Below are 26502 nucleotides of genomic sequence, written 5' to 3' on the forward strand. Positions count from 1 at the left end.
TAAACTAGGAGCCCTTCCCTCACAAAGCCTCAAACCCTCACCATACGAACTGCTCTAAAAAAATGTCCGAGAGACTGCGGCGGCGCCAGTGAGCCAGCCTCCTCTGCGCAGCTGCGGCGCAGCCACCGGCCATGGAGATGGAGGCGGCGACTCCTATTCCCAAGAAGAGGAGGTCGGAGGTGCCCGGAAGCAACCAACCGGAGGAAATCTCGAGCCACGAGCCGGCGGCGGCGGCGGCCATGGAGGCGCCCGAATCCGACATCCGAGAATCACCTACGCCTGGAGCTGGAGGAGCAGAAGACGGCGTCGGCCACATCAGCGGACTGCCCGACGCCGTCCTCGGCGACATCATCTCCCTCCTCCCGACCGCTGAGGGCGCCCGCACCCAAACCCTCGCCTCCCGGTGGCGCCGCCTCTGGCGCTCCGCTCCTCTCAATCTCGACTACTACGACCTCCCCGCCGAAGGTGACGTTCTGATACGCCTCATTTCCCAGATCCTCTCCGCCGACGCTGGCTCCGGCCGCCAATTGTGCATCTCCGCGCACCATCTCTACCACCACGCCGCCACCGTGGATGCCTGGCTCCGGTCTGCTGGTCTCAGCAACCTCCAGGAGCTCGAGTTCTGCTGCGCCGGTTATCGACCGGTACTGCCGGCGGCGACAGCGTCCACCTTCCGTCTCTCGTCCAGCCTCCGTCTAGCCACATTCAGCCAATGCCGCTTCCCTGACAGCATCATCCAGGCGCTTCACTTCCCCCAGCTCAAGCAGCTCACGCTTGGAGAGGTCGGCATCTCGGAAGGTTCTCTGCAGAGCGTCATCGTCGGCTGCCCTGTCCTGGAATCCATGCTTCTTAGCCACTGCATTGGCTTCAGCTGCATTCGGGTCTGCTCCCCAAACCTTAGAACCATTGGCGTGCGTGTTGGATACCGAAGCAAGTTAGTGGGAATATCTATTGAGGATGCCCCTTGTCTCCAAAGGTTGCTCCAACTTGGCTTAACTAGGGGCTTGGACATATCGATAATATCCAGTGGCGGAGCCAGAAAATTCAGATAAGGGGGGCCAACTACTGTTAAATCTTGTTAGGGAGGGCCAATCCATGAAAAAACACAAATTTTAGCAAAAGCAAATCACTGTTACTATTCATTATAGGCTTAAATCACTGATGTCAGGGGGGGCCAGGGCCCTGGCTGGCACCCCCCTGTCTCCGCCACTGATAATATCAGCGCCCAACCTGGAGACCGTGGGCCGCCTTCGCTACGATGACACTTACGGCTTCAGCTTTAAGGTAGCTTTCACCTTCACGTCTAACCTGCATTTGTCAGCAGGCAGAATTCATATTTTCTGCATTTTTATATGGCCTGATGCAATGTTCTGTTCTTCATAGGGATTTCCTACTCTGTTCTCTGTGGTGGCACACACCGTCAAGACTTTATCTATCGTTGTTGTTCCTCTCAGTGTGGATATGGTTCTTGATCTCATGTGTTGCTTTCCCTGCTTGGAGAAGTTGTATATCCAGGTAACTGTTGTCTTGTGATTTGTAGTGTTAACTGTTAAGCTATTCTTTGCATTAGCTTATGTCTTTCCATTTTCAGATATGTTCGTCGGGGAGAAAGAATTTGTGGCGTCGTAAACACCAGAGTCACATCAAATGCCTTGACATCCGTCTCAAGAAAGTCGTGTTGGCAAATTATCGAGGCACCCTGTCAGATGTTAACTTTGCCATGCTCTTTGTGCTGAATGCTAAGATGCTAGAGTTATTAAGATTTGAGGTTCAAGGCTGCTGCGACGAAGAGTTCATTGAAAGGCAGCGCAGGTTGCTTCAGCTTGGGAACAGGGCTTCCAGAGGTGCTCGGTTTGTTTTCACAAAAAATACATGTCTCCGCAAACTTGAGGACATCAAGCATGTGCGCTATTTGTCTGTAGCTGACCCCTTTGAATGCTGATGTTGATATTGGGTTTCCTGTCTGTGTACTTGGAGGAGTTATTCTTGCTTATCACATTTTTTGTTCGATCCAAATTTGATTAGTTCTCTTGTTCCTGATGTTTTGAAGTTGCTGGTGTGCTGGGACCTTGTGGTATTTGAACCAATTATGTAGAATCTGTAGAGGATGCAGACAAATTTTCGGCTAATTGTGCCTAGGCAAGGTCTGTGATTGCAAAGTTTGAAACCATTCTCTTTCTTAATATTTTCTTACACTTATGCTGTGTACATTTTCTTGTTTCCTCTAAAACCGAGCTACATCGTACAAGAGGTTTATTTTATTTGAATGTTTCAAGCACAGGGAACTTTACTTTGTCTTCGCACTTTTCATTCAGTAGCACATATTGGCTTGTCATCTTTATTTACGTACTGTGTGTGTTGAGCCAGGTTGTTCTCTTCCATGAGATGACGATGGGATTTTGCATTTGAGAGTATCATTTTACCTGGAAGAGCATAAGGAGCATCTATCTAGCGTTGGTTGGAGTTCAGACATGACTCCAGCTGAGAGCGTTTCCTGTTACATTTGTCCCTTCATCTGCTCCCTTTTGCCCTTCGAGCTTGTATGCTCTTAGGTAAGCAGCCAGCCTTCCTGACGTAAGCATTTAAGTAATCTTCTATATCTAAATAGCTAGCCCCCACTAACATATTTTTCTCAACGTGCAAGCATGACACCTCATCATTCAACATGCATAGAAAAAGGCCCACCTCAACATGCAACTATGCATATTAAAAATCCTCTTCACCATGCAACCATGTATGCATGTAAAATTCCATTCTATTATGCTATTTACATCAAATTCTTATATACTTTCAAAAACTATTATTTCAAATATTGATGTTTTGTGTAACCAAAAACCTCATTGAAATATTGCAAAATATTCCCGCAACAACGTGCGGGGCATCATCTAGTTTTCTGATAATTCCTTGGTTTGATACAGTTTACTTTGATGCATGTTTGCATGGTATTTATTCCTAATAGCTTGGATGGGTTGAAATCACATGTTTGGGCAATTGGGCCTTTCGAGTCAACTTCATATGCTCAATGAGACCCTAGACCTGCAGTTTTTTTTTTCTTTTTGAAAAAAAGGGGTTTGCCCCGCTCCACTTTTTATAAATGAAGCGGATATAACAAGATCCGGACTAGCAAAAAGCAAAACAATAGGCGCTCCTCAGGCATCTCACAGCTAACATGTCTGAGCAAACTAGAAAGCATCACTATCAACTAGGCCAAAGGACAGTCATCTCCAGCACTCCACTTTTTATTACGTTACCCAACTGAAGCGAAACAAGCAGCAGAAATAAAGCCCCTCCTACTGACTGATTGCTTCAGACGGGGGAAGAGTCATCTCCAGGCAATACAAGGAGCTCCCCACGACGTTTGTCCAGCGCGATGATGAATTGCCGGAGCAGTGTCGCCTGTGTGTCAGTCGCAGAGCACCACCCATTGCTGAAGGAAACTGTGCAGCTTCACAAGAACGCAACCCAGACCTCTCCAAGGGCGCCCCTGGAAGCAGAAATCGTCTCCAAATACTCCACAAGGAGGCGGCTACAACCATATTAAGTACAGGTTTTTTCTTATGTAAATGCCACAAAGCACAAATATCACTGAAACAGGAAATCTGGGTAGTCTGAAAAAAATCCAGAAACTAGTTCCCACGTTCTTTCAGCTACTATGCAATCAAAGAAAAGATGCTGTACAGATTCCAATTCGTTGCAAAAGAGACATGTAAGGTCATCAACCTCTCTCCGCTTAGCTAAGTTATCTCTGGTTAAAACCTTGTTATACACACACAGCCAAAGGAAAACATGAATGCTTTGGGGACAGGTTACTTTCCACAGGCTGTGTCCAATGGAGGAGGCAACACCTCCAAAATTGATAGCACTACAGAAAGATTTTACCGAATAAACTCCTTTGGACTCCAGCATCCAGACTGGAACATCGGGAACATCAGACATGGGGAATTTTTTGATATGCACAAGCAAATGACACCACTTATCTAGACCATCTCTATCTACACATCTTCTAAAAGACAGTTTCAGGGCCACACCATCCCACACCTGTGAGACAGTGCAGTCAGGTTGATTGCAGATTAACAAACAAGTCTCAGTATTGTGTTTTTAAGGAACAATCCCCAGCCCAAGTATCGTGCCGGAATTTAATGTTTCTACCGTTACCAATTTTCCAACGATAAAACGTCCTAGAGGCATTCAAAGCAAGTAACAGTCTTCCAAAAGGGAGAGCCACCATCAGACCTGGACCAAAGAATATTAGGAGAATTGGTATTATATTTGAAAGCAACCATTCGCTTCCAATCTTTGTTGCTGGAATAAAAAAACCTTTTACCCCAAGAGGCCAGCAAAGCCATATTATTTTTTTTAAATTGGGAAAAACAAGGCCCCCAAAACACTTCTTTATGGTCACAAGCCCCCAATTAGCCAAATGATTTTTATATTGATCTCCCATATTGATACGGGGCTAACCCGGTGTAGGCCGATCTTTCACAATTGGAGTGGATTCCCTTGAAGAACATGAGGAACACGGGGAAGAACGGGGAGAAATCACAAGGGGAAACACTCAAGAACAAGTCCAATCACACATCCACTAGACAATCAAACACACAAGATACATGAACAACAAAGGAGAAGATACAAGGTAGAGTTCATCCCAAATCCAAAGGAGAAGGGGGCTTGAATCGTAGAAGGATCTTCCCACGAAGGGGGTCTTGAATCCCTTGGGATCTTCTCACATGGAGGTCTTGAACTCCATGGGAGTGGTCTCTCTCTCTCTCTCAAGAGGAGGAGGTAGGAGCAAAGCTCACATACAAATGAGCTATCATATTTGCTAACCCTAGAAAGGAGGTGGAGGTGGTCTATTTATAGTCTAAGTCACGAAAGGGTAAGTGGGAGAGGGATACAAGGCCAAAGGCCCGCGGCTGCGCACAGGCAGGTACCGGACGTTCGGTCGGGTCGGGCGTCCGACGACTCGAGGGGGACCGGTCATTCGGCGCGCGTCGGATGTCCGACGTTTCTTCTCTGGACAGGTGGCACCGGTCGTCCGGTCGGCGAAGGTTGTCCGGTCACTGGTACTTGTCGGACGTCCGGTGGTCGTCGGTCGTCCGGCCACTGTAGCGTCTTCGTCTGGCTGGGTGGAAGGTGTCGGACGTCCGGTGGACGCCGGTCGTCCGGGCGCTGTAGAGTGTCGGACGTCCGGTGGCACATCGGTCGTTCGGCCGCTGTAGACTCTGCAACTCCGTCTTCTTCCGTCTTCGCTTCCACGCTTCCCTCGCGGATGGTGTAGTTGTACACTTGCGCTCGCACTCCTCGTCGCCCGTAGTGTTCCGACAATACCTATGCATGCACACGAGTGGAGTGTCAAGTAGTATACCATCCTCGAAGGGGTCAAGTGAACACGTGTAAAGGAGATGATTCACCTTTATGTATGTGAAGTAGATGACGCACGTGTCACTTGCCAAACGGGCTCTTGACATGGTGATGTTCGTAGGATGCTCCACATCATCCCCCCTCCCCCGTTGGGAAAGATCCGACCTCGGATCAAAAACCAAATCACCATGGGAAAGAGATGGCTTCGCCGTGTAGAAGTGAACGTTCACCAAGTACTCATCATCTTCAAGCTCGCAATGGGCACTCTCCAATGTCGCACCGTCTAGTGATTCCTTCAAAATGAGCAAGGACAACAAACATTTGGAAAAACAAATGTGGTTAGCGTTAGTGCAAAACCAAGCATTCAAGTGGTGATTCACCCAACCAGTGTCGTCATCATGCAAAGCATATGGTTTGACAAAGGATTGTGACATGGCATGTAAGCACATAAATTGAGCATAAGCGAAGACATCATGGAGACAAGTATGCAATGGTGAGGTAGAGATGAAAAAGCATTCATAAATTGCTCAATGAAAGGTCTATGGTAGGCATAAGAATCATTCACAACACCAAATAAAATGAAGTGTCTAAACACATGGGTCAAGTGCAAGACAATCAAAGCATAACATGCATAGGGTGTAGTGAAGATAGTATGGCACTCAACACAATAGAAAGATCAATTGTTCATCATGTGTGAGGCAATCAAGTCAATCATGTGACAAGCAATGGGACATGACATATGTGAAGAAATGACATTGTTGCAACCAAACATGTGATAGGAGGAAGTACTCCAAGAATTGGATGCAATGCACAAGGCATATATATCATGATTCATGGAAGTGTGAAAATGACAAGTCATAGCAAGATCTCTAACATGTGCGCAATGAAATGGTCCAAGATGGCCAATAAGTCTCATGGTGCAAGCAACACAAGTAGTATGATCCACAATATCCATGCTCAAGAAAGATGTCACCTTGAACACGCGTCCTTGTGCATTCTTCACAATGCCGAAGTACAAGCAAATGCGATGTAGGATCGTCATGGTAGAAGGTGGTTCGCTCTCAAGAGCTCGAATGGTCAACTCACGTGAAGTAGAAGTCGACACGAAGTGCAAGTATCCTACACATGCACACAACAAAACAAAGAACGTATGCATGTGGTAGATGAACACATCATCCATCATGATGGTTGTCATCTTTTACACATAACCATTAGGAGCACAAGTGCATGAATAATATGATGCAACAAGGGCGATATTCATGGCACTAGGTATATGGTGCAAAGAGGTAAGACAAGTATGTTTCACAAGAAATATGTCAAAATCTTCAAATATACGCGAGAATGCTATGGGGGCAATCTCATTAGCAAGACTAAAATTATTATTGCACTCAATACATGGAAAATCATCTAGCATGAGAGAGGCAACACATGGAGAAGCAATAACAATCATGTGCAAAGCATGTAGATGGTTGTCATCAACCGCATGTAATGAGCAAGTATAAAGCATGGGTGATGCAACATGAACAAGCATAGAAATCAAGTCGTGCAAACTAGTGGAGCAAAGATGCAACACACTAGAATAAATCATGGCAATTATGTCATGTGAGCAATTAATAGGCATAGGCAATGCGCATGACATATCGCAAGCACGAACACAAAGCAAGATCAAAGTATCATCATAGGGATGGGTCATAAAAGGAGCATGGCAATAACAAGCGATATCTCCATCAAGCTTGCAAATACACATACAAGAACTAGAATCAATCATCATGTGTAATGCAAGGCATTGGTCACAAATGCATGGCAAAGGCATAGGAATGGGCATATCATGCAAAGTGAACATGGCAAGATGGACATAGGATATGTAATGGACAATAACCCATAACCATGTGAGGGCCATGTAGAAAAAATGCGCGAAGCCTTTGCGCGAAGAGAGCGGTGGGAAAGACAATTCATGGGATCCCAAGTCATCATTGCTCTCTAGAGCCCGTTTTGTCAACTCGTGGGATTGCGAGGTTGACAAGTATTCATGGATACCTACACAAAAGAGACACAAACCAAATAAATTGTGTGCAGTGTAAATGCACACATCATCCATCATGATGTGTATGTGCATGTGAGAGTTAGCACAAGATAAGCATCGCTCAAAAAAATTTGATGCATGTTATAAGAACATATCATCCATCATGAAAGAATAGTTATTGTGTATAACACGATGGGGACACAAATTGAGCATACTAGTGTATGGCACATCAATAGCATGTTTATTCATGGGGAGCATATGGTGCACATAATCATGGGAATCATGCAATGGATGGAAGCATTCAAAATCTCCTAAATGTATGAGGAAATTATGGGGGTCTCCTCATGAGCAATATCATAAACATCACATGAAGAAAATGGACAACATCCAAAACAATGTATATCCGAAGCTAGGTAGTCATGGCATGGCATATGAGATAAATGATGCAAAGGGAGCATATCAATATCATTACAAGAGAAACAAATGCCAGTAACCATGGGCTTGTCATCTATGCCATAAGTGCAAATTGGGTTTATTTTAATGGCATATGCATAGTTACTACGGAGAGATTGCAAATATGACATATTGTTGATCTCATGCATAGCATATGACAAGTCAAGCGGATTGTCAAACATGATGTGACCTAAAGAATTGTCACAAGAAATCCTATGTAACATGGCATCACAACTAATATACTCCACATGGCAATAATCATACTCATCATAAATGGGCAATAAATCATCACATGGGGAAGTCGCACTAACATGCAGCATGGAAATAGTTGGATCAACATCATGCAAGCAATCAATGTCAAGAATGAACGCTAGTGGGACTAGAGCATCACCATCACCTATGTTACCTTTGTCATTCCACTCAAGTGGTGTAGGTGAGGTGGGAAAGACCAAATGGTGGTCATCATCATCAACTTGATGGAACCATGCGGGGGTGCATTATATTCCACCATGGCCATCGTCTTGTCCAAAGGAAGGATGAAGTCGTCGAGAATCGACGCGTCATCATATATGGGACCTAGCACCAAATGAGAAGACACAATAGAGGTAGATGTTAAGTTGTTAGAAATCATAGTGGCCTCACATGCCCTATCAACTATCACACTCTCTCTATGTGGTGGTTCACTCACTCCCTCCAAATAGGTGCACTCAAAGTCACATATGGTGGAGTCACTCATCTCACTCAAGTGGTGGGGGTTGTGGCTCTCCTCACATGGGAATTGGGGCAACACATCATATATGAGGCTAGTGATGAAGTCACTCTCACTCTCAATATGGTGGCACAAGTCACTCAAGTCATCATACATCGCCGTGGTTGAAGGGAGAATCCCATGCTCAACCATCTCGTTGTCGTCGCCGTGGATGAAGGCCGAAGATGGCACATCATCGATATCCTCTATGACCGAAGGGAAAATCCCATGCTCGATCATCTCGTCATCGTCGCCGTGGATGAAGGCCGAAGATGGCACATCATCACTCTCGCCTCCTAAGATGGAAGCATCATCCTTGCTCGTCACCATGTCGCACGCCTCCAAAGCTTGGTCCTTGAGGGTCTCCGTAGTTGTACTCGTCGCCGCATCGTCTTGAAAAGGAGTCAAAGTAGACTCGGCATCATCAATGCCACAAGGAGGGATGGCGGTGAAGTCAAACTTGGGAGCATCATCTTGGAGCTCATCGGGCTTGGACATCTTGGTGGTACTATCCTCATGCTCGTTCTCATGGAGCTTGGTCGTCGCGAAGTGTGCTTGGGGTGGAGAAGCCTTGGCCTTCATGAGTTCTTGTTTCGCCTTGAGAGCACCAATGTAGTTGTCGTCGAGGGACTTGTAATTCTCGAGGAAGATCGTCTTGGAGATGTCGTTGTGCAATCCCATCATGAAGTAGAACTTCATCGAAATGGGGTCGTCCGCCGGCTTGTCGCAAGGCAATCTTCGTTTCCTTGAAGTACGCATCGATGGACTTGGATCCTTGGATGGTGTTCTCCAATTGGCGTAGAAGTTGTTTCGGGTAGGTTGGGGGCACGAACTCTCGCCACATAGGTCTCTTCGTCTTGGGCCAACTCATTTTGTAGCTCTCCGAAGGTGTGTGAAGCCACCATGTGGACGCGTAGTCGTGGAAGTTTCTTGTGGCGCACTTCACTTGCTTTTCGGAAGGGACTTGATGTAGCTTGAGGTAGTCGTCCATCAAGCGCTCCCACTCGAGATAGTCCTCGGGTTCTTGAGTCCCATAGAAAGGAATCATGTGGTCGTGTCGAGGTCGTAGTAGCTCGTGGAAGCCGCGGACTTGAGCTTGGGGAGCTTCTCTTGAGGTGCTTGTGGGTGAAGATGTCGTATGTCCGTAGGCGAAGATGCCTTAAAGTCGCTTGGCGAAATGCCAAAGGAGATGGTGAAGTCGTTGAGCGGTTGTTGGTGTTGAGCTCTTGACCTTCACGTTCTCGTTGGTGATGGTGTCGATGCCGATGTGATCTTGCTGGAGATGGTAGCTCGGAAGCATGTGCTCTTGAGCGTCTTCTCGAAGACGAGGAAGATATCTTGTAGGACTTGATGAGGGCTTTGATCTCTTCCATTTGATCATCCATCTTGGCGTTGGTGGAGTTTTTCGTGGCATCGAACTCGTCGTTGTTGTTGTAGACCGAAGGTGAAATGCCTTGCCTATCCATCACAAGACTCAAGTAGAGGTGAGTAGGAAATGAGATAAACAATACCAAGTTACCTTTTTCCAAAGTTGAGGATGTATCACATTTCACTCAATGTGAAATGAAAGAATAGTGGAATTGGTACTGGACTTGTTCACCTAGGGCGTGTTCGGGAGCCCTCCAACTCCTGGCTCCTTCGGCTCCAACTCTGGAGTTTGACCGAACGCTCCAGCTCCTGGAGTTTAGCGAGAGAAGCTGGCGGCGAGCGCAGTGTAAAAAATGAGGATTCGCGGAGCTGGACAAACCGAGCTCTCAAAAAAAAAGAGAAGCTGGAGTTGATGGATATTACCAGCCCCTGCCACCGCCAAGTGAGTTCCTAACGTACCGGTTCGCTCGCCAAGTGAGTTCCTCACGTACCGATTCGCTAGCCGACCGGGCCTATGGGCCATCCCCAGGCCGAGTACACTAAACGAGGCCAACCCAAACAAACAGGACGCTGGCTCCAGGTTTTGGTGCACCGAACAGATCGCTGGCTCCAGAATTTCACATGAGAAGCTGGCGCTCGGAAGCTGGCGGTGGAGTTCAGGATTTCGCGGCCACGGAGGAGTATCGAACACGCCCTTACACCTATCAAGTAAAGCTTATGGAGTAGCTTGGTGAGGATAGTGGCACAAAAAATTTGATGCAAAATGTTAGCAAGAGTCAATAATGTTGAAAGAGATTCACAAATTCGCAAGTGAAACAAGTAGACCAATAGCAATATGTGGCACACAGAAACACACACACACGGATAGATAAATGCGGTCGTGCAACCAAGGAATGAGCTCAAAATGTGGAATCCACGAAAAACATTCGCGTTGCACAACTCAAGAGAGACACTAGCACGATTGCTCAATAGGCGGATACGACACTTGTGCACAACCTATAAGATGCAAAATGTATCAACTTTCTATCCCAAGTATGCTATGTATGTATGGTCCGGTGCTTTAGCACAAGATGATCCAAGATGATCGGGTATGATACCATATGATATATTGTAATGCACTATGATACGATGCTATGGCTCTTGCTTACAATCTCTTTGCTCACTCTTTTTCTTTGCTTAAAAGCTTATTCCTTTTTTTATATGGCCACAATGCGAACTGCACAAACCAAGATAGCAATTGTGTATATGCGAGAACAATCTTGTGACACAATGGATGATATGATACCAAGATGATACCAATATGATATGGTATGTATGCAATGGAAGGTGTAGATCAATGATCACTAATGTGCACAAGTAACGTTGCCGGCAATACTCAAATGGCTAGTCTCGATAGGCAAGTAACGCAAAATGGGCTAGGGGTTATCAATGCAATTGCAAGAAGAATGTACAATGATGTCGTCGAGGTTACCGTCCGTTGCGATGATGAGTGGCGGTGTTCTCGATGTCGAAACGAAAAAACCGCGAACTCAAAATCTCAAGGGCAAATGTCAAATGGTGGTAGCGGAAAGCGGTGGTGGTTTTGCACTCGGCAATGCGGAAGTGGAATGATGGGTTATGCGAGTCAATGTTGAAGTGACCGCCCCTAAGTAGCCGAAACACCTTAGGAGACGCTAGCCACAACTCAAACAAGCTCAAACAAAATTTGGTTATGTTGGGGTGGCGGAAGTGTATGGTGGTAATGCGGATGATATGGCGAAAGCCCTAGGCAAAGATGCCGAAGTTCCAAAATTTTGATGGTGTCAAATGATGGAGGTAGTATTTTTGTGGGAAGCGGAATGTCAAGAGCTTCAAAACGAGCTAAAGAACTTCAAAATCGGAGTTTGGATGAATTAGTTATGGCTGAAACAAGAATCAGCCGAAGTCAGTTTTTATAGGTGTCAGACGTCCGATGAACGTCGGATGTCCGGTGGTCGGACGTCCGGAAAGGCCAGAAATCCGATGTTTTGCCTCTGTTGGGTGGTTCCGGTCGTCCGGTAATGGTCGGACGTCCGGTGGTTCTAGGTGGTCGGACGTCCGAGAAAGTGTCGGTCGTCCAGTGGGTCTGGGTCAACGCGAGATGCGAGTTTCGGGAGGCGATTTTGAGCGGAAATTGAGGGTTTTGGGGTCAAAATTGATGAGATTTCATGGATGAAAGATGGTGAAACTTGGGGATATGCTAGATCCACTTGAAACCAAGCAAATCCATAGATCAAAATCAACAAAACATCATCAAACCAACAAATCGCAAAAAACATTGAGGCTATTTTTTGTGGGGATTTTCAAAATTTAGGACGAAATCAAGCAAAAGAAGGCTAGAAAACGATGGGAGGGACTCCAAATTTGTGATCAACGTGGCTCATGATACCATATGATACGGGGCTAACCTGGTGTAGGCTGATCTTTCACGATTGGAGTGGATTCCCTCGAAGAACACGAAGAACATGGGGAAGAACGGGGAGAAATCACAAGGGGAAACACTCAAGAACAACTCCAATCACGCATCCACTAGACAATCAAACACACAAGATCCACAAGGTACATGAACAACAAAGGGAAAGATACAACGTAAAGTTCATCTCCATGAGGAGGTCTTTATGATATCCTAGATAGATCATCCCGTAAGGGATCTTGAATCCAAGATGGATCTTCTCACATGGAGGTCTTGAACTCCATGGAAGTGGTTGTATCTCTCCCTCTCTCTCTCAAGAGTAGAGGTAGGTAGGAGCAAAGCTCACATACAAATGATCTATCACTTTGCTAACCCTAGAAAGGAGAAGGGAAGGTCAATTTATAGTCTAGGGCCACGAAGGGGTAAGTGAGGGGCGAAGGGGTACTTGGGCCTCGGGCCGTCAAACGTCCGACGGGTGTCGGCCGATCGGTTGCTCGCGGGCGTCCGGCCGGAGGAGGCTGGACTTCCGACGTTTCGCTCGGTTGAGGCGGCGTCGGATTTCCGGACGATGTCGGTCGTCCGGTGGCTGATGGTCGTCGGACGTCCGGCCTTGGTCGGTCGTCCGACCGCTGTAGCTTTCGTTGGCTGGTCCATCGGGCTGGTGCAGACTCCAGGCGTCGGACGTCCGGTAGTGTTCGGTCGTCTGGTGGCTGTCGGACGTCCGAGAGCTGTAGCTTCCTGGCAGCTTCATTTCTTCCGTCTTCGCTTCCACGCTTCCCCCGCGGATGATGTAGTTGTTCCTTGGCGCTTGCACTCCTCCTCGTCATCCGTAGCATTCCGACAATACCTATGCATGCACACGAGTGGAGTGTCAAGTAGTATACCATCCTCGAAGGGGTCAAGTGAGCACGTGTAAAGGAGATGATTCACCCTTCGGTATGTGAAGTAGATGTCACACGTGTCACTCGCCAAACAGACTCTTGACATGGTGATATCCGTAGGGTGCTCCGCATCACATATTGCCCCCTAAAAAGCGAGCCATTTGGGAATTGATAGCATTAATAGCCCATTTGGGGAATTTTGTAACAACCAGCAGATATGCTGGAATACTGACAATACATGCACATAAGAGGACCGACTTCCCTCTGTAAGTTAAATGCCTCCCTAACCAACCAGATATACTCCTAATAATCCTATCAATGATAGGTTGGAGATCCTCTTCTTTCAGCTTATCATAGTGCAAAGGCACTCCTAAATATTTGATGGGAAAGGAGCCTAGTTTGCAACAGAAGATTTGAGCGAGAGTCTTAGCTACCTCCTCATCAATATTAATCGTCAAAATATCACTTTTATGGAAATTGATTTTCATACCAGATAAGTTTTCAAAATACGATAAAATCCATTTAAAGTTTTTGGCCTTTTCACAAGAGTTTTCCAGAAAAAGGAGAGTGTCGTCTGCATATTGCAAACTAGTAATCCCTCCATAAATTACATGAGGCAAAAGCCCCGAGATTAATCCTTGCTGAGCAGCTTTAATCAGCATCTTAGAAAAGACATCCGCAACTAAATTAAATAGAAGGGGAGAGATAGGGTCCCCTTGTTTGAGCCCTTTTGCACCCACAAAATAAGGGCCAGAGAATCATTAATTCTCACACTAAAGGTACTTTGTACTAACACACTCTTGATCCAGAAAATCCATTCGTTACCAAAACCCCTAGATTCAAGCATCTCAAGAGAAAATCCGAACTCACTCTATCGCATGCTTTTTCATAGTCTAATTTGAGCACAAGCCCTTGAGTCTTGGATCTTTTAATCACATGGGCTAGAACCACACTCTTAAGGATGAATCTTCCCTTGATAAATGCAGTTTGATTGGGAGAAATCAATCTGTCCCCAATAGGGACACCCTATGTGTCATAGCTTTAGTAAAATCTTGACCGCACAGTTACCTAGACTAATGGGTCTGAACTTATTCATATATTTAGCATCTACTTCTTTAGGAATTAAAACAATCAGCGCAAAATTAAGTTTATAGATGTCCAATTTACCTTCCTCAAAATCTCTAACCATAGCCATGAAATCATCTTTAATTATGTCCCAAAAGGTTCGATAGAATAAAATGGAGAGCTCATCTGGGACAAGGGCCCCATGGGCATAAGAGCCAAAAATGGCTTCCTTGATTTCCTCTTCAGAGAAATTTTTCTGGAGAGCCTCATTTTCTTCCTGAGTAACCACTTCTTCTTCCTTCCAAAAGGAAGGCCCCAAATGAATATTATGTTTATGTTCATACGCAAAAATATTTTTATAGAAAGAAGTGGAAATCTCAAGCATCTCTTTAGTGGTATGAACAGGGCCATCTTCCCCATTAATTTCAAATAAATGGTTTTTTCTGTGTCGATGATTAGCTAAAGCCTGAAAGTAAGCGTTATTCTTACGGTAATCCACTTCTGAGCCCAGGCTCAGTTGCACCCGCGCTGACAAAAAAAATTCAAAACAAATACTTAAAAATAAAAAAAAATCCAATTTTTTTGGGGTAGATAATTTGATGCGTGAGGATCACTCCAATTTTCAAATCATTTGGTCATCTGAGCAACTCTCAGTAAAAAAGACAAAAAAGACAAATTCAGGGTCAGTAAAAATGTTAACTGTTCACACACTGTTCTGACCCGATTTGTCTTTTTGCTCAGAGTAGCTAATATGTCCAAAATATTTAAAAATTAGAGCGAACCTCGCGCATCAAATTATCTACCACACAATTTGTTTTTGGATTTTTTTGAGTTTTTTTTTATTTTTTCCTGATCGGGTGCAGATGAGTCTGGGCACCAAAACGCTGCATTCTTATTCTTATTGCCACTTTTTATTTTGAGATCTCTCGGTCACTGCCATAAGGCAGTCTCCTCTTTATGCTAGATAACATCAAGTTCTTCTTTAATTTTTTTCGTACGAGCCCTATCTGCCTCATCGATACTGCCTCATCGATACGATTGGTCTCAGAGAAGAAATCCAGGATATCATATTCCTGCATGAGATCTTTTCCTTTTTCTTTTTAAGACCAGCTCCACGTTAATATTCCAACCCTAATTTTTTTCTGAAGGATTCTAGATTTATGGAGCCAGTTGTCAATGGCCGAGCCCACACAAGGGGTAGTAGTCCAAATGTCACAAACAAGATCTTTAAAACCTGGTTGGTCAAGCCACCATTTTTCAAAATGAAAAGGTTTAGGGGAGGTAACCCTCCTAGCTTTAGTGTCCAAGATCAGCGGGGTATGATCACTCCCCACCCTTGGAAGGGCAGTAAGAACAGAAGGGGGAAATGGGAATCCCAGGTGGTGGAAACAAAAATACGAGAACCTCTTGATTATTACTCCAAGTATAGCTTCTATTAGCAATCTTAATCTCTAAGAGACCCCATTTATTGATCCAATAATTAAATAAGTAAGAATAGTGGTTATTAATTAAATCATTGTTCTTATCATCCGCGGATCTAACTAGATCAAAATCTCCACCCAAAAGAACAGGATAAGAAAAGTTTTGCATCACATCATGCAATTCAGCAATGAACTCAATTTTAAACTCATTATACGCAGTACCATAGACAGCCACATAATGCCACGGGAAACCATCATCTTTATTCTTAATAGTGACAATGACACAATACTTTTTATTGATAAAACCAATAACCTCAAAAAGGTCATTTTTAAGGCCCAAGAGGATGCCACCAGCAGTATTATTAGCATGTAAAGTATGCCATCAGAAGTCATTTCTACCAGCGATGGTCTTAAGAATATGTTGATCAAAATCTTTATCTGCGACCCTGCGAACCCAAACAAGCTCTCAAAGAGGAGCACCGAGCCCTGTGTCGCTCCCGGCGAGCGACCCGGGCGCTAACCCTAGCCGCCGGGCACCGCCGCACCTCCAGCCTTCCTCTCCCCGCCGCTGCCGGCGAGCGTCGGCGGGCAAAGCCCGCGCAGCGTCGGCGGGTTTTCCTTCCCTGCGAGCGAGGCAGGCTGCACGGGGCTGCTGCGCCAAGCGAAGGCAAGGGGGCTGCGGTGTGTGACTGGGCGCGGGCTGGCGTTGCCCGGCACGCCATGGCGGTGAGTGGCGGTGTGCACACGTGCCAGCGGCGCGAGGAGGTCGCGGGTCCCACATGCGCGGGGTCGTCGCGGTCGACCGGGGCAGATCTGGCCTCTGCCGGCTTATGGCTGTAGGGCGAGGCGGGGGTGCCGGCGCACGCGCCGTTGGCGTGAGGAGGCCTCTAGCGCCAGAGGAACGGGGTCGGCCAGATCTGGTCGTTACTCGCTCACGGCGGGATGGTTTGGCGCCGCGGGGCAACTTATCAGATGGCTGTGTTTTGCACCTGGGTCGGCTGCGTTTTGGCATGTGGAGGCAGTAGCGGTGGAGTCGGGGTTGTTGGTGGTGTTTCTCCTTCAAGCGCGTACACGCCCGACTCCCTTGAGTAGTGGCGCCGTCCAGTTTGCCTGGGGCTTCACCAGGCTCGCGTAGACCAGATCCAACACGAGTACTCTTGCTCTTGCGCGCGGTGGTGCGGACGGTGCAATTTGGTTTGGATCCCGCCCAGTTCTGCGCGCTGCGGTGCGGACGGGCTATGTCCGGTTTTCCCTCTGCCTTTCTTGTGCGCTGCGGTGCAGAGGATCGCCCAATTCCGCGCACGGAGGTAGAGGATGGCCAAATCCGGCTTGGCTCGCCTAGGGTCTGCGAGCGGCTATGTGGACCGACCAGGTTGGCGTGTGCTCGCCGAGTTCCTGCGTGCGACTTCGGCGTACTCGTTGTTGGTAGTGTTCGCATGGGTTGTGATGCTCCGTGGCACTGGTGGCCTCGGATTCTGGGATTGTTGGTGGAAGGCTCGGCTTCGGATGAAAATCATGCATCGACCTTGTCGTTGCCGGCGGTAGCGGCATCCACGGATGTCGTCATCCTCCTTGGAGGTATCATTGTGGAGCCGCTTGCCCTTCCCACCGAGCGGCGGGAGATCTTCGGGTGAAAACCTAAGATCGTGCAGTGCCAGATCGGGTGACGGCGGTGTCCTCAACATCGTTTTCCTCCTTGGGGGCGTCACCTTAGTGAATCCCGACGATGGATCCGATGGTGTTCATGATTGATGGTAGAGCTTGGGTTTGTGGTGCTGTCGATGGGTCCTTTTAATTTCTTTTCTTCTTGCACTGTTTTTTCGGTGCTTTCCTCCTTTGAGGATTCTTGTAACACCTTCTTCTGATCAATGAATTTGGCAGTTCTCCTACCAACATTAAAAAAATAATATGTTGATCAATCACTTCTCTCTTGGTTTTAAAGAAACCAACAAAATCCTCTAGATTATTATTAATAAAATCTCCTAGGCACTGAAGTTTGCCATGTTGACCTAACCCCCTAATATTCCAAAACACACCTATCATTTTACTATGAAAGGATGAGACAAACCACAAGGCCGATTCTTAGTATGAAGAACTGGGCTATCCCTCCCTAAATCAGCAGTGCCCCCTGATCTAAGAATGGGATCAGCACCATGAGGTGATATGAGATCATCAACAGTAATATCTAAATTACCAGGAAGTATGAAAGGATCGATATGGTTGACTAGAGGGGGGTTGAATAGGCAACTAGCAATTTTTAGCTTTTCTTTACCAAATTAAACTTAGTATCAAAATAGGTTACCTAGATGTGTAACTAGGTGAGCAACCTATATGATGCAACAACAACAACAACAAGCACACAAGCAAGCAAGGGATACAACACAATATAAGCTTGCACAGGTGAAGGTAAGAGATAACCAAGAGTGGAGCCGGTGGAGACGAGGATGTGTTACCGAAGTTCCTTCCCTTTGAGAGGAAGTACGTCTCCGTTGGAGCGGTGTGGAGGCACAATGCTCCCCAAGAAGCCACTAGGGCCACCGTATTCTCCTCACGCCCTCACACAATGCGAGATGCCGTGATTTCACTATTGGTGCCCTTGGAGGCGGCGACCGAACCTTTACAAACAAGGTTGGGGAAATCTTCACAACTTAATTGGAGGCTCCCAACGACACCACGAAGCTTCATCACAATGGAATATGGCTCCGCGGTGACCTCAACCGTCTAGGGTGCTCAAACACCCAAGAGTAACAAGATCCGCAGGGGATTAGTGGGGGAATCAAATTTCTCTTGGTGGAAGTGTAGATCAGAGCCTTCTCAACCAATCTCTAGAAAATCAACAAGTTTGATTGGCTAGGGAGAGAGATCAGGCGAAAATGGAGCTTTGAGCAACAATGGAGCTTGGGGAGGGAAGAGGTTGATCTTGTTGGGGAAGAAGACCCCTTTATATAGTGCGGGAAAAGATCCAACCGTTACCCCCTCACTCAACCCGCGACACGCGGTACTACCGCACACGCTTGCGGTACTACTGCTCGCGCGGTAGAGGCCAGATGAGGTCCTGTTGCACTGGGCAATGAGCGGTAGAACCGCCGGAGCGGTACTACCGTGCGCCCCTACGGTACTACCGTAAGGCAGGGCTCAACTGGTGCTGGAAATAGCACGAAAGAAATAAATTGCTTCTGTGGCTACTTCCGCTGAGGTTAGAGCTGTGCAAAAGTCCGGCACGGTACTACCGCTCGCAGGGAGAGGTACTACCGCGTAGGGGCGGAAGTAAAAAATTTACTTCTGCGCCTACTTCCGCATGCGCCAGCGTTAGGGCTGGAGGCAGCGGTACTACCGCTCGCCTGAGCGGTACTACCGCGGACCCCTGCGGTACTACTGCTCCCTTGAGCAGTATTACCGCACGTCACAGAAACTATAGCACTTGGCAGCCTTCGTATTGCAGAGACAAGAATAACCGGATGGTGCTCCATCGAAGCGAAGGAAAGGTGGTGTAAAGGAACATATGTGTATGTGTTGATTCCACCCTAACCTTTCCGAAGCGGACCCCTTCTTAATAGTACGGCTTTCCTATGACTCAAATCCACCGAAAAGAAACGTAGAGAACCGCCGTCTTCGATAGGCTTCGAGGGACATCTCTTTTACTGTTAGCAAACTGAGTCGGTTTGTCTCAAAACCAGGAGATGTGCATTGAAAAGCTCTAGAAAGAGTTTTGCGTTATTTGAAAGGCATTGGAATTATGGAATTCACTATACCGGGCACCCAAAGGTGCTTGAAGGGTATAGTGATTCAAACTGGATCTCAGATGCTGATGAGATAAAGGCCACGAGCGGATATGTATTCACTCATGGAGGTGGCGCTGTTTCTTGGAAGTCTTGCAAGCAGACCATCTTAACGAGGTCAACAATGGAAGCAGAACTCACAACACTAGATACAACTACGGTCGAAGCAGATTGGCTTCGTCGGCTCTTGAATGACTTGCCGGTTGTTGAGAAACCTGTACCGGGTATCCTTATGAACTGCGACAATCAAACTGTGATCACGAAAGTGAGCAGCTCAAAGGATAACATGAATTCATTAAGACATGTTCAGAGAAGGTTAAAGTCTGTCAGGAAAATGAAAAACTCGGGAGTTATTGCATTGGATTATATCCAAACGTCTAAAAATCTGATAGATCCTTTTACTAAGGGTCTATCACGTAATGTGATAGATAATGCATCAAGGAAGATGGGTATGAGACCCACAATATGAGTTGTTCACAGTGGTAACCTATTCTTTGTGATCGAAGATCCCGTGAATTAGATTTGGAAGACAAGCTGTTGGTCAACCGAGAGGAGAGTATCCTTACTATTCACAATACCACTCCATGAAGATGCAATACTCTCCTAATCTACATGGCAGGTTGATGTATATCTTAATGTGTTCTAAGTGGCTTATTTAAGCAGAGATGTTATCCTGCAGAACATCTTTTGAAGAACACATCTATATGAGTCTGATTGTCAAACGTCGCAATCTATGAGAGTAGGGTTCTCTCTAGTAAACTCATGAAAGATCACGGAGTATGACGCATAAGCTCCACCCGCGGGGAAGACTCACGGTAGCCATGTATCGGTCAAGGCTTTATGTGAAGGTAGATTCGCAGAAAACTTGCAGTTCAAGACCCAGTCCACTGTTCAAGTTGCTTACTAGTGTAGCATAGAGTTCTAGGTGGAAGTTCAACTTAACAGTCTCCATTGCAGTACCAGTATATAAAACAGTGTTTTGGAATCAAAAGCAAATTTCTGTGTGCCTCTGAGATCTGATGGGGGATTGCTGGAATTTAGTATATTTTGGGCAACCCAATAACTATTTCAGAAATTCCTAATAAATCCTAGAGGCTCACTTAGCCCATTTCTGCAAGGCAAGGGATACTACTAAGTTTAGTCCCACATTGCTAGTTTAGTGGGAGTTGGACCTCCTTATAAGGGAGGTTCTTTCCCCACTTGTACGAGCATGAGAACAAGAGGAATATCCACACGCGCTCCTCCTTTGCCGCCCGCCTCGTCACGACGCGCAGCGCCGTGGGTTGCGGGAATGAGCCGAGCCGATATTTAAATTTTTGCCACGCACTACGGGTATATGAAAGGTCACACAGAAGCTGAAAAGATTTTTGCGAAAGTGGAGTTCGAATGCGAATGGTGCAGCCCTTCGGCTGCTGGCTGTTCGCTTCGCCTCCGTCTCTTCGTTTCGCCTCCCGTCGCTGCCCTCTCGCCTCCTTCTCTTGCGCCTATAAAAAGGAGGTCGCTCCTCCCAGAGAGACGCACCAGAACTACTCCTTTCCTTGACATCGGTTCCATCTCTGAGCTGTTTATGTCTTCCTCATCCCGGCTTGCAGCGTGCACCGCACGCCGGGACAGTAGGCCTCCGAGATCGCACATTTTGAGTCCTTTACGGGAGAAGGATGATAAGGTTTTTGGGGAGCGCTCTGCGCGACTACTGGCTTCTTCATCACGGACTCCGACGACTACTTCCCTGACGACGACTACCTCAACAACGACATGGCTGGAGAGGATGTCGACCCCAAGTCCAGTGCTTCTGCTACTGCTGTCCCGTATGTGTTCTTCTTTCTGTCAGATGTCCTGTCACAGTTTCTCGTACTGGTATTTGCCCTACATTAGTTAGGTTCTACTCCATATATGCAACATGATCTAGTGTCTGTCCTAGATGTGTTCAGTTCAAGTTCATATATGCAAATGCTATTTACTTTTTCTCCGTTAGGTTACATGACTTACTTTATCGCGGCTATATTAGTCATGTTTTATCTAATATTTCTGTTAATAAAATCATTTGGTAAATTGCTCATATTTTCAACAATCTCAGCTTAAAACGCTGGGCTAGTCATTCGAACACGCCGTGGGAAACATTCAATTCGGAGCTAAAACTGTCCAGGCCGCTCAATTACCTCCCAATCAGAATGTGAACCCACTAGGGTCTAGGGGTGTGGTTCAGAAGTTGCAGGGCAATGGCTCCACCCATCGTTCCATCAACTAGTTGCTTGTAGTATTAGAAAAATTGCTACTGGGCCAACTTGCTTGTCGGATGTGTTGACGGACTTTCTCGTCCACGATCTGACACTTCGCTTGTCTGACACTGTGCGCATCCTGACGAGGAAAATTTGATCTCCTTCCACGCAAAGTAGTAGAAACTGGAGGCTGTTGAGAAGTTGCTGAGCAATTGCTCAACCCAGCATTCGTCATCTTTTCGCAACAACTCGTTGCTTCTATTGGAAAATGACGGATGCGTCACCGGCTGAAAAGAGAGAAGGCGTGCTCCTCCCTATAGCTTAGGTGTGCTTTCAGATTCCGTCATATTTAAACAATGCTTTGATTCCCCTGCGTGTTTAGTGTTTTGGCGACAGCCAACTGAGTTGTAATAGGAACTTAAAGGTGTGCTTTCAGATTGTCAGCAAACGAGTCTGACATCAGGCAATCTTTTCGTTGCACTGCCGTGGGCTTAGGGGAGTTTGTGAACAGGACATTTGGCTAGCCAAACTGTGCGTAGACTTGCCGCAGACGTAGCAGCAGTGGATCACTGATTTGGTCTTCTTTCCTTTGGCCACGGCCTCAGCACCGGTGTCATATTGATCTTTCGCTTCAGAAAAATATCCAGGATCTTTCGGACTGAAAATGCCGAATTTGAAACAGACGGCTCTAATCAACTTGCTTCGAATCACTATCTAAATTCCTTGCAAAAAAAAAGAAACGAAAAAGAAAGAATACTATATAAGCAGAACAAGCTTCTAGTTTGCGTTGCCTAAACATGTCGACCATGGTAGTCATGCAGTTTTTCATGTTTGCCTCCCTTTGTCTCCCGTGTTTGGCCAATGCCATGCATGTAGCCACCTTGTCCACTGCTGAAACCGCCACAACAAGCAGCACTGACCACCAAGCGCTCGTGTCATTCGGTTCTCTGATTAAAGGAGATCCATTCCAAGCACTGAATTCATGGGGAAACCACTCGATCCCTGTATGCCAATGCGCGGAGTGGCCTGCGGCACGCGTGGCCACCGCCGCGGACGCGTCGTGGCACTGGATCTTCACGGGCTCAACCTTGTTGGCACCATTGCCTCTTCCATAGGTAACCTAACTTACCTCAGGCATTTTGCCCTTCAAGAGAACAACTTTTATGGTGTCATACCATCAGAGGTTGGACATCTTGTACAACTCGAGTATCTGAACCTTAGCAGGAACTCCATCGGCGGGGAGATCCCGCCGACACCGGCCACTTGTGTTCAGCTTCGAGTTATTGATCTGAGGCACAACATGCATAAAGGCTTGGTGCCCCGGGAGTTGGCATCCTTGCATAATCTTGAGGTATTGGCTCTTGGGTACAACAACCTTACAGGAAGTATCCCTGTGGAGATTGGAAACCTGAAAGGCCTGACCCATCTTCATCTGGCGTCAAACATGCTAGTAGGAGAAATACCAACAGAGATTGCAAATCTTAGAAACTTGACCAAGTTATATCTTAGCTTCAATCGCCTGTCAGGTCCTGTTCATGCCTTTCTTGGTGGCCTCCAAAAATTACAGATTCTGTATCTAGGGCCGAACCGTTTCTCAGGGCCGATTCCACCTTCCCTAGGAAACCTCTCATCTCTACTAGTTCTAGATGTCCAAATAAATGGCCTAACTGGTAGCATCCCTGAATCGTTAGGAAATCTGAATCTGCTCAACGTCCTTTCTCTCACATCTAATAGTCTTACAGGCTCAATCCCTCATACTCTTGGAAAACTCAGTTCTCTCGTTGAGTTTTATCTCAACGGGAATCAACTCGAGGGTTCTATACCACCTTCTGTCTATAATTTCTCATCCCTCCAAATTTTTAGTGTCCAATACAACAACCTGAGTGGACCCATTTCATATCACTTGGGTAATAAGTTTCCACAACTCCAGAACCTTAGCATAGACAATAATAGGTTTCATGGGTCCATCCCAGAGTCTTTGTGCAATGCTTCAATGCTTGAAATAGTACAACTGAGCGAGAACTTCTTTTCCGGAGTAATACCAAAATGTCTTGGAGCTACCATGAAGAGCTTATCGGCACTGCTTCTCTCATATAACCAGCTAGAGGCAAGGAATGATGCCGATTGGGATTTCATTTCTAGCTTGACAAACAGTAGTATGCTACAGTACCTAGCTCTTGGCCATAACAAACTACAAGGGGTGCTACCAAATTCAATGGCAAACCTTTCCACAAACTTGAGATATTTCAGCGTGTCAGGCAACATGCTACGGGGAAATATACCTGAAGGAATTGGAAATCTTGTCAACTTGCAACACTTGCAGGTGGATGGTAATTTCCTAGATGGAAAAATTCCTGAATCGATTGGCAATCTTAGGGTCCTGGTTGAATTATACTTGTCAAACAATGGTTTATCTGGACCAATTCCACCAATGCTTGGAAATCTCACAGCATTAATTATACTTGACCTCAGCCAAAATGTGCTTACTGGGCCCATACCATCCAGCCTTGGAAGCTGCCCTCTGGAGACATTGAGCCTAGCATTCAATCAGCTTATAGGTTCAATACCAAAAGAGATTTTCCTCATACCGGCACTATCTGTTTCCATGGAGCTGCAAGGGAACATGTTAACTGGGACATTTCCTCAAGAAGTTAGTAATCTAGTGAATCTTGGATATCTGAATGTGTCTGACAACAGGATATCTGGCTTAATTCCTGCCTCTCTAGCTCAGTGCAGAAGTTTGCAGTATCTCAGTATGGAAGGTAACCTATTTCAGGGCCCAATTCCAGCATCAATGTCACAGATGAAAGGCCTTCTGGTTCTTGATGTTTCAAGAAACAACTTGTCCGGGGACATCCCAGTATTCCTTGGGGACATGCAGGGGCTCGCTATCCTGAACATATCATTCAACAATTTTGAGGGTGAAGTTCCAAAACGTGGATTATTTCTGAATGCAAGTGCAGCTCTGATTGAAGGGAACTATGGATTATGTGGAGGTATCCCCCAATTCAACTTGCATCCCTGCTCAAATCATACATCCGAGAAGTGGTCTCACAAGCTTGTCGTGTTGATCTCAGTAGGAAGCGCAGTTCTTTGCATTATGTTAGTACTATTTGCACTATTTGCACACCGGAAATTGAGAAGCAAGTTTACAATGACAAGACGGGTTCCATCACTCCATAGCGGACAGCATATAAGGGTTACCTATGTTGAATTAGTGAGAGCAACAAGTGGTTTTGCTTCTGAGAACCTCATAGGCACAGGAAGCTTCGGCTCTGTGTACAAAGGAAGAATGATGAATGGAGATCAGGAAGTGATTGTCGCTGTGAAGGTGCTCAACCTCGAGCAGCGAGGGGCATCTCAAAGCTTTGTTGCGGAATGTGAGACTTTAAGATGCATCAGACATCGAAACCTTGTGAAGATATTGACCGTCTGCTCGAGTATTGATTCCAGGGGTCTAGACTTCAAAGCTCTCGTATTTGAGTTCATGCCGAATGGAGATCTTGATCAATGGCAACACAGCCGTCTCCTGGAAGATGGGAGCCATGGCGTGCTCAGTCTTACCCAAAGGATAGACATTGCCATTGATGTAGCTTCAGCACTCGAATACCTTCACCACAATAAGCCAGTGCCAATAGTTCATTGTGATCTTAAGCCAAGCAATATTCTCCTCGATAATGACATGGTTTCCCATGTGGGTGACTTTGGACTCGCAAGGTTCTTGCAGCAGGATGATACTAGCCTCCCAGAAATATCAAGTGGTTGGGCTACAAGAAGGGGAACAATTGGATATGCTGCCCCAGGTTTGCCATTAATCACCGATGTTCATCTTTGATGTATCAATTTTCGAAACTGATTCACTTGCATTTCTTTTCCAGAGTACGGCCAAGCAAATGAAGTCTCCGTCTATGGTGATACCTATAGCTACGGAATACTGCTGTTAGAGTTGTTCACTGGCAAAAGGCCAACTGATGGTGAGTTTCTGCAAGATCTAAACCTACATAGTTACGTTGAGATAGCACTCAGAGACAAAGCAGCCAACCTGGTCGATCTGTGCTTACTATCTTCACTGGAGGAAGGGACAACCATGAGGGCTGCATGCATCACTTCAATTCTGCACATTGGGATATTATGTTCAAAGGAACAGCCAACTGATCGCATGCAGATTGGGGATGCTATGAGAGAGCTACTGGCGATCAGAGACAAGTATCACACACACCTATTGAGTGAAGGTGGGTCCATCTAACTTGATGGCCCTCGCTTCATTGTGATTACTATTCATCATAGTACAGCAAAACAGAAGGTGGTGCAAGCTTTGTTGCTGCAATTTACTAGCCAACTAATATGCCTATCTTATGAAAGGAATTTCAACATGATATGGTAATGGTTTGTGAACAATGGGAGCAGCACATTGCAATGTACCTTAGTCATCGGGTCACCAAAATTCTAGTTAGAAGGCTCTTCTTTATGTTAACATATTCTCTTTATAGAAAAGATCACATCATGTATTTTCTCTCCGTTCCTATCTTGAGGCAAATTTGCTGTAGTTACTGGAGAAGTAAGAATATTGTGTTATCATTAAAAGGAGACTTGAAATTTGTTGTAGAATTTTGATACTGCACCTGGATTTTAAGTATCAGAAATTCTACTTTCAGAACGCCCAATGTGTTGTATCACTAGGCAGACGCAACTACCTCGCCAGATCACACACACTTCACTTATAGATCGACAAAAGAAATTATATACCGACAAC

General features: G+C 46.1%; 1 protein-coding gene and 1 pseudogene across 2 annotated transcripts; both read left to right on the forward strand.

The window, feature by feature from the left end:
* On the forward strand, window positions 1–2049 carry LOC125521124 (putative F-box/FBD/LRR-repeat protein At5g44950). Its single transcript, XM_087536768.1, has 4 exons — window positions 1–1026; window positions 1223–1284; window positions 1384–1515; window positions 1592–2049. The coding sequence occupies exons 1-4, from the start codon at window positions 132–134 to the stop codon at window positions 1940–1942; spliced, it is 1440 nt and encodes a 479-aa protein (XP_087392894.1). The 5' UTR covers window positions 1–131; the 3' UTR covers window positions 1943–2049.
* A 20497-nt stretch (window positions 2050–22546) lies between these two features.
* Window positions 22547–26502, forward strand: LOC125524696 (uncharacterized; annotated as a pseudogene). Its single transcript, XR_015611664.1, has 2 exons — window positions 22547–25552; window positions 25628–26502. The product of XR_015611664.1 is annotated as an uncharacterized LOC125524696 (transcript).

The sequence above is a fragment of the Triticum urartu genome, chromosome 7A (genome assembly GCF_056163025.1).
Source record: "Triticum urartu cultivar PI428250 chromosome 7A, HENAU_Tu73, whole genome shotgun sequence".
Classification (NCBI taxonomy): Eukaryota; Viridiplantae; Streptophyta; class Magnoliopsida; order Poales; family Poaceae; genus Triticum; species Triticum urartu.

Coding starts and splice junctions, on each gene's coding strand:
- LOC125521124 (XM_087536768.1), top strand. CDS start 132: ATGGAGATGGAGGCGGCGACTCCTATTCCCAAGAAGAGGAGGTCGGAG. Junction 1,027..1,222: donor GGACATATCGATAATATCCA/GTGGCGGAGCCA, acceptor TGATAATATCAG/CGCCCAACCTGGAGACCGTG. Junction 1,285..1,383: donor CTTACGGCTTCAGCTTTAAG/GTAGCTTTCACC, acceptor TGTTCTTCATAG/GGATTTCCTACTCTGTTCTC.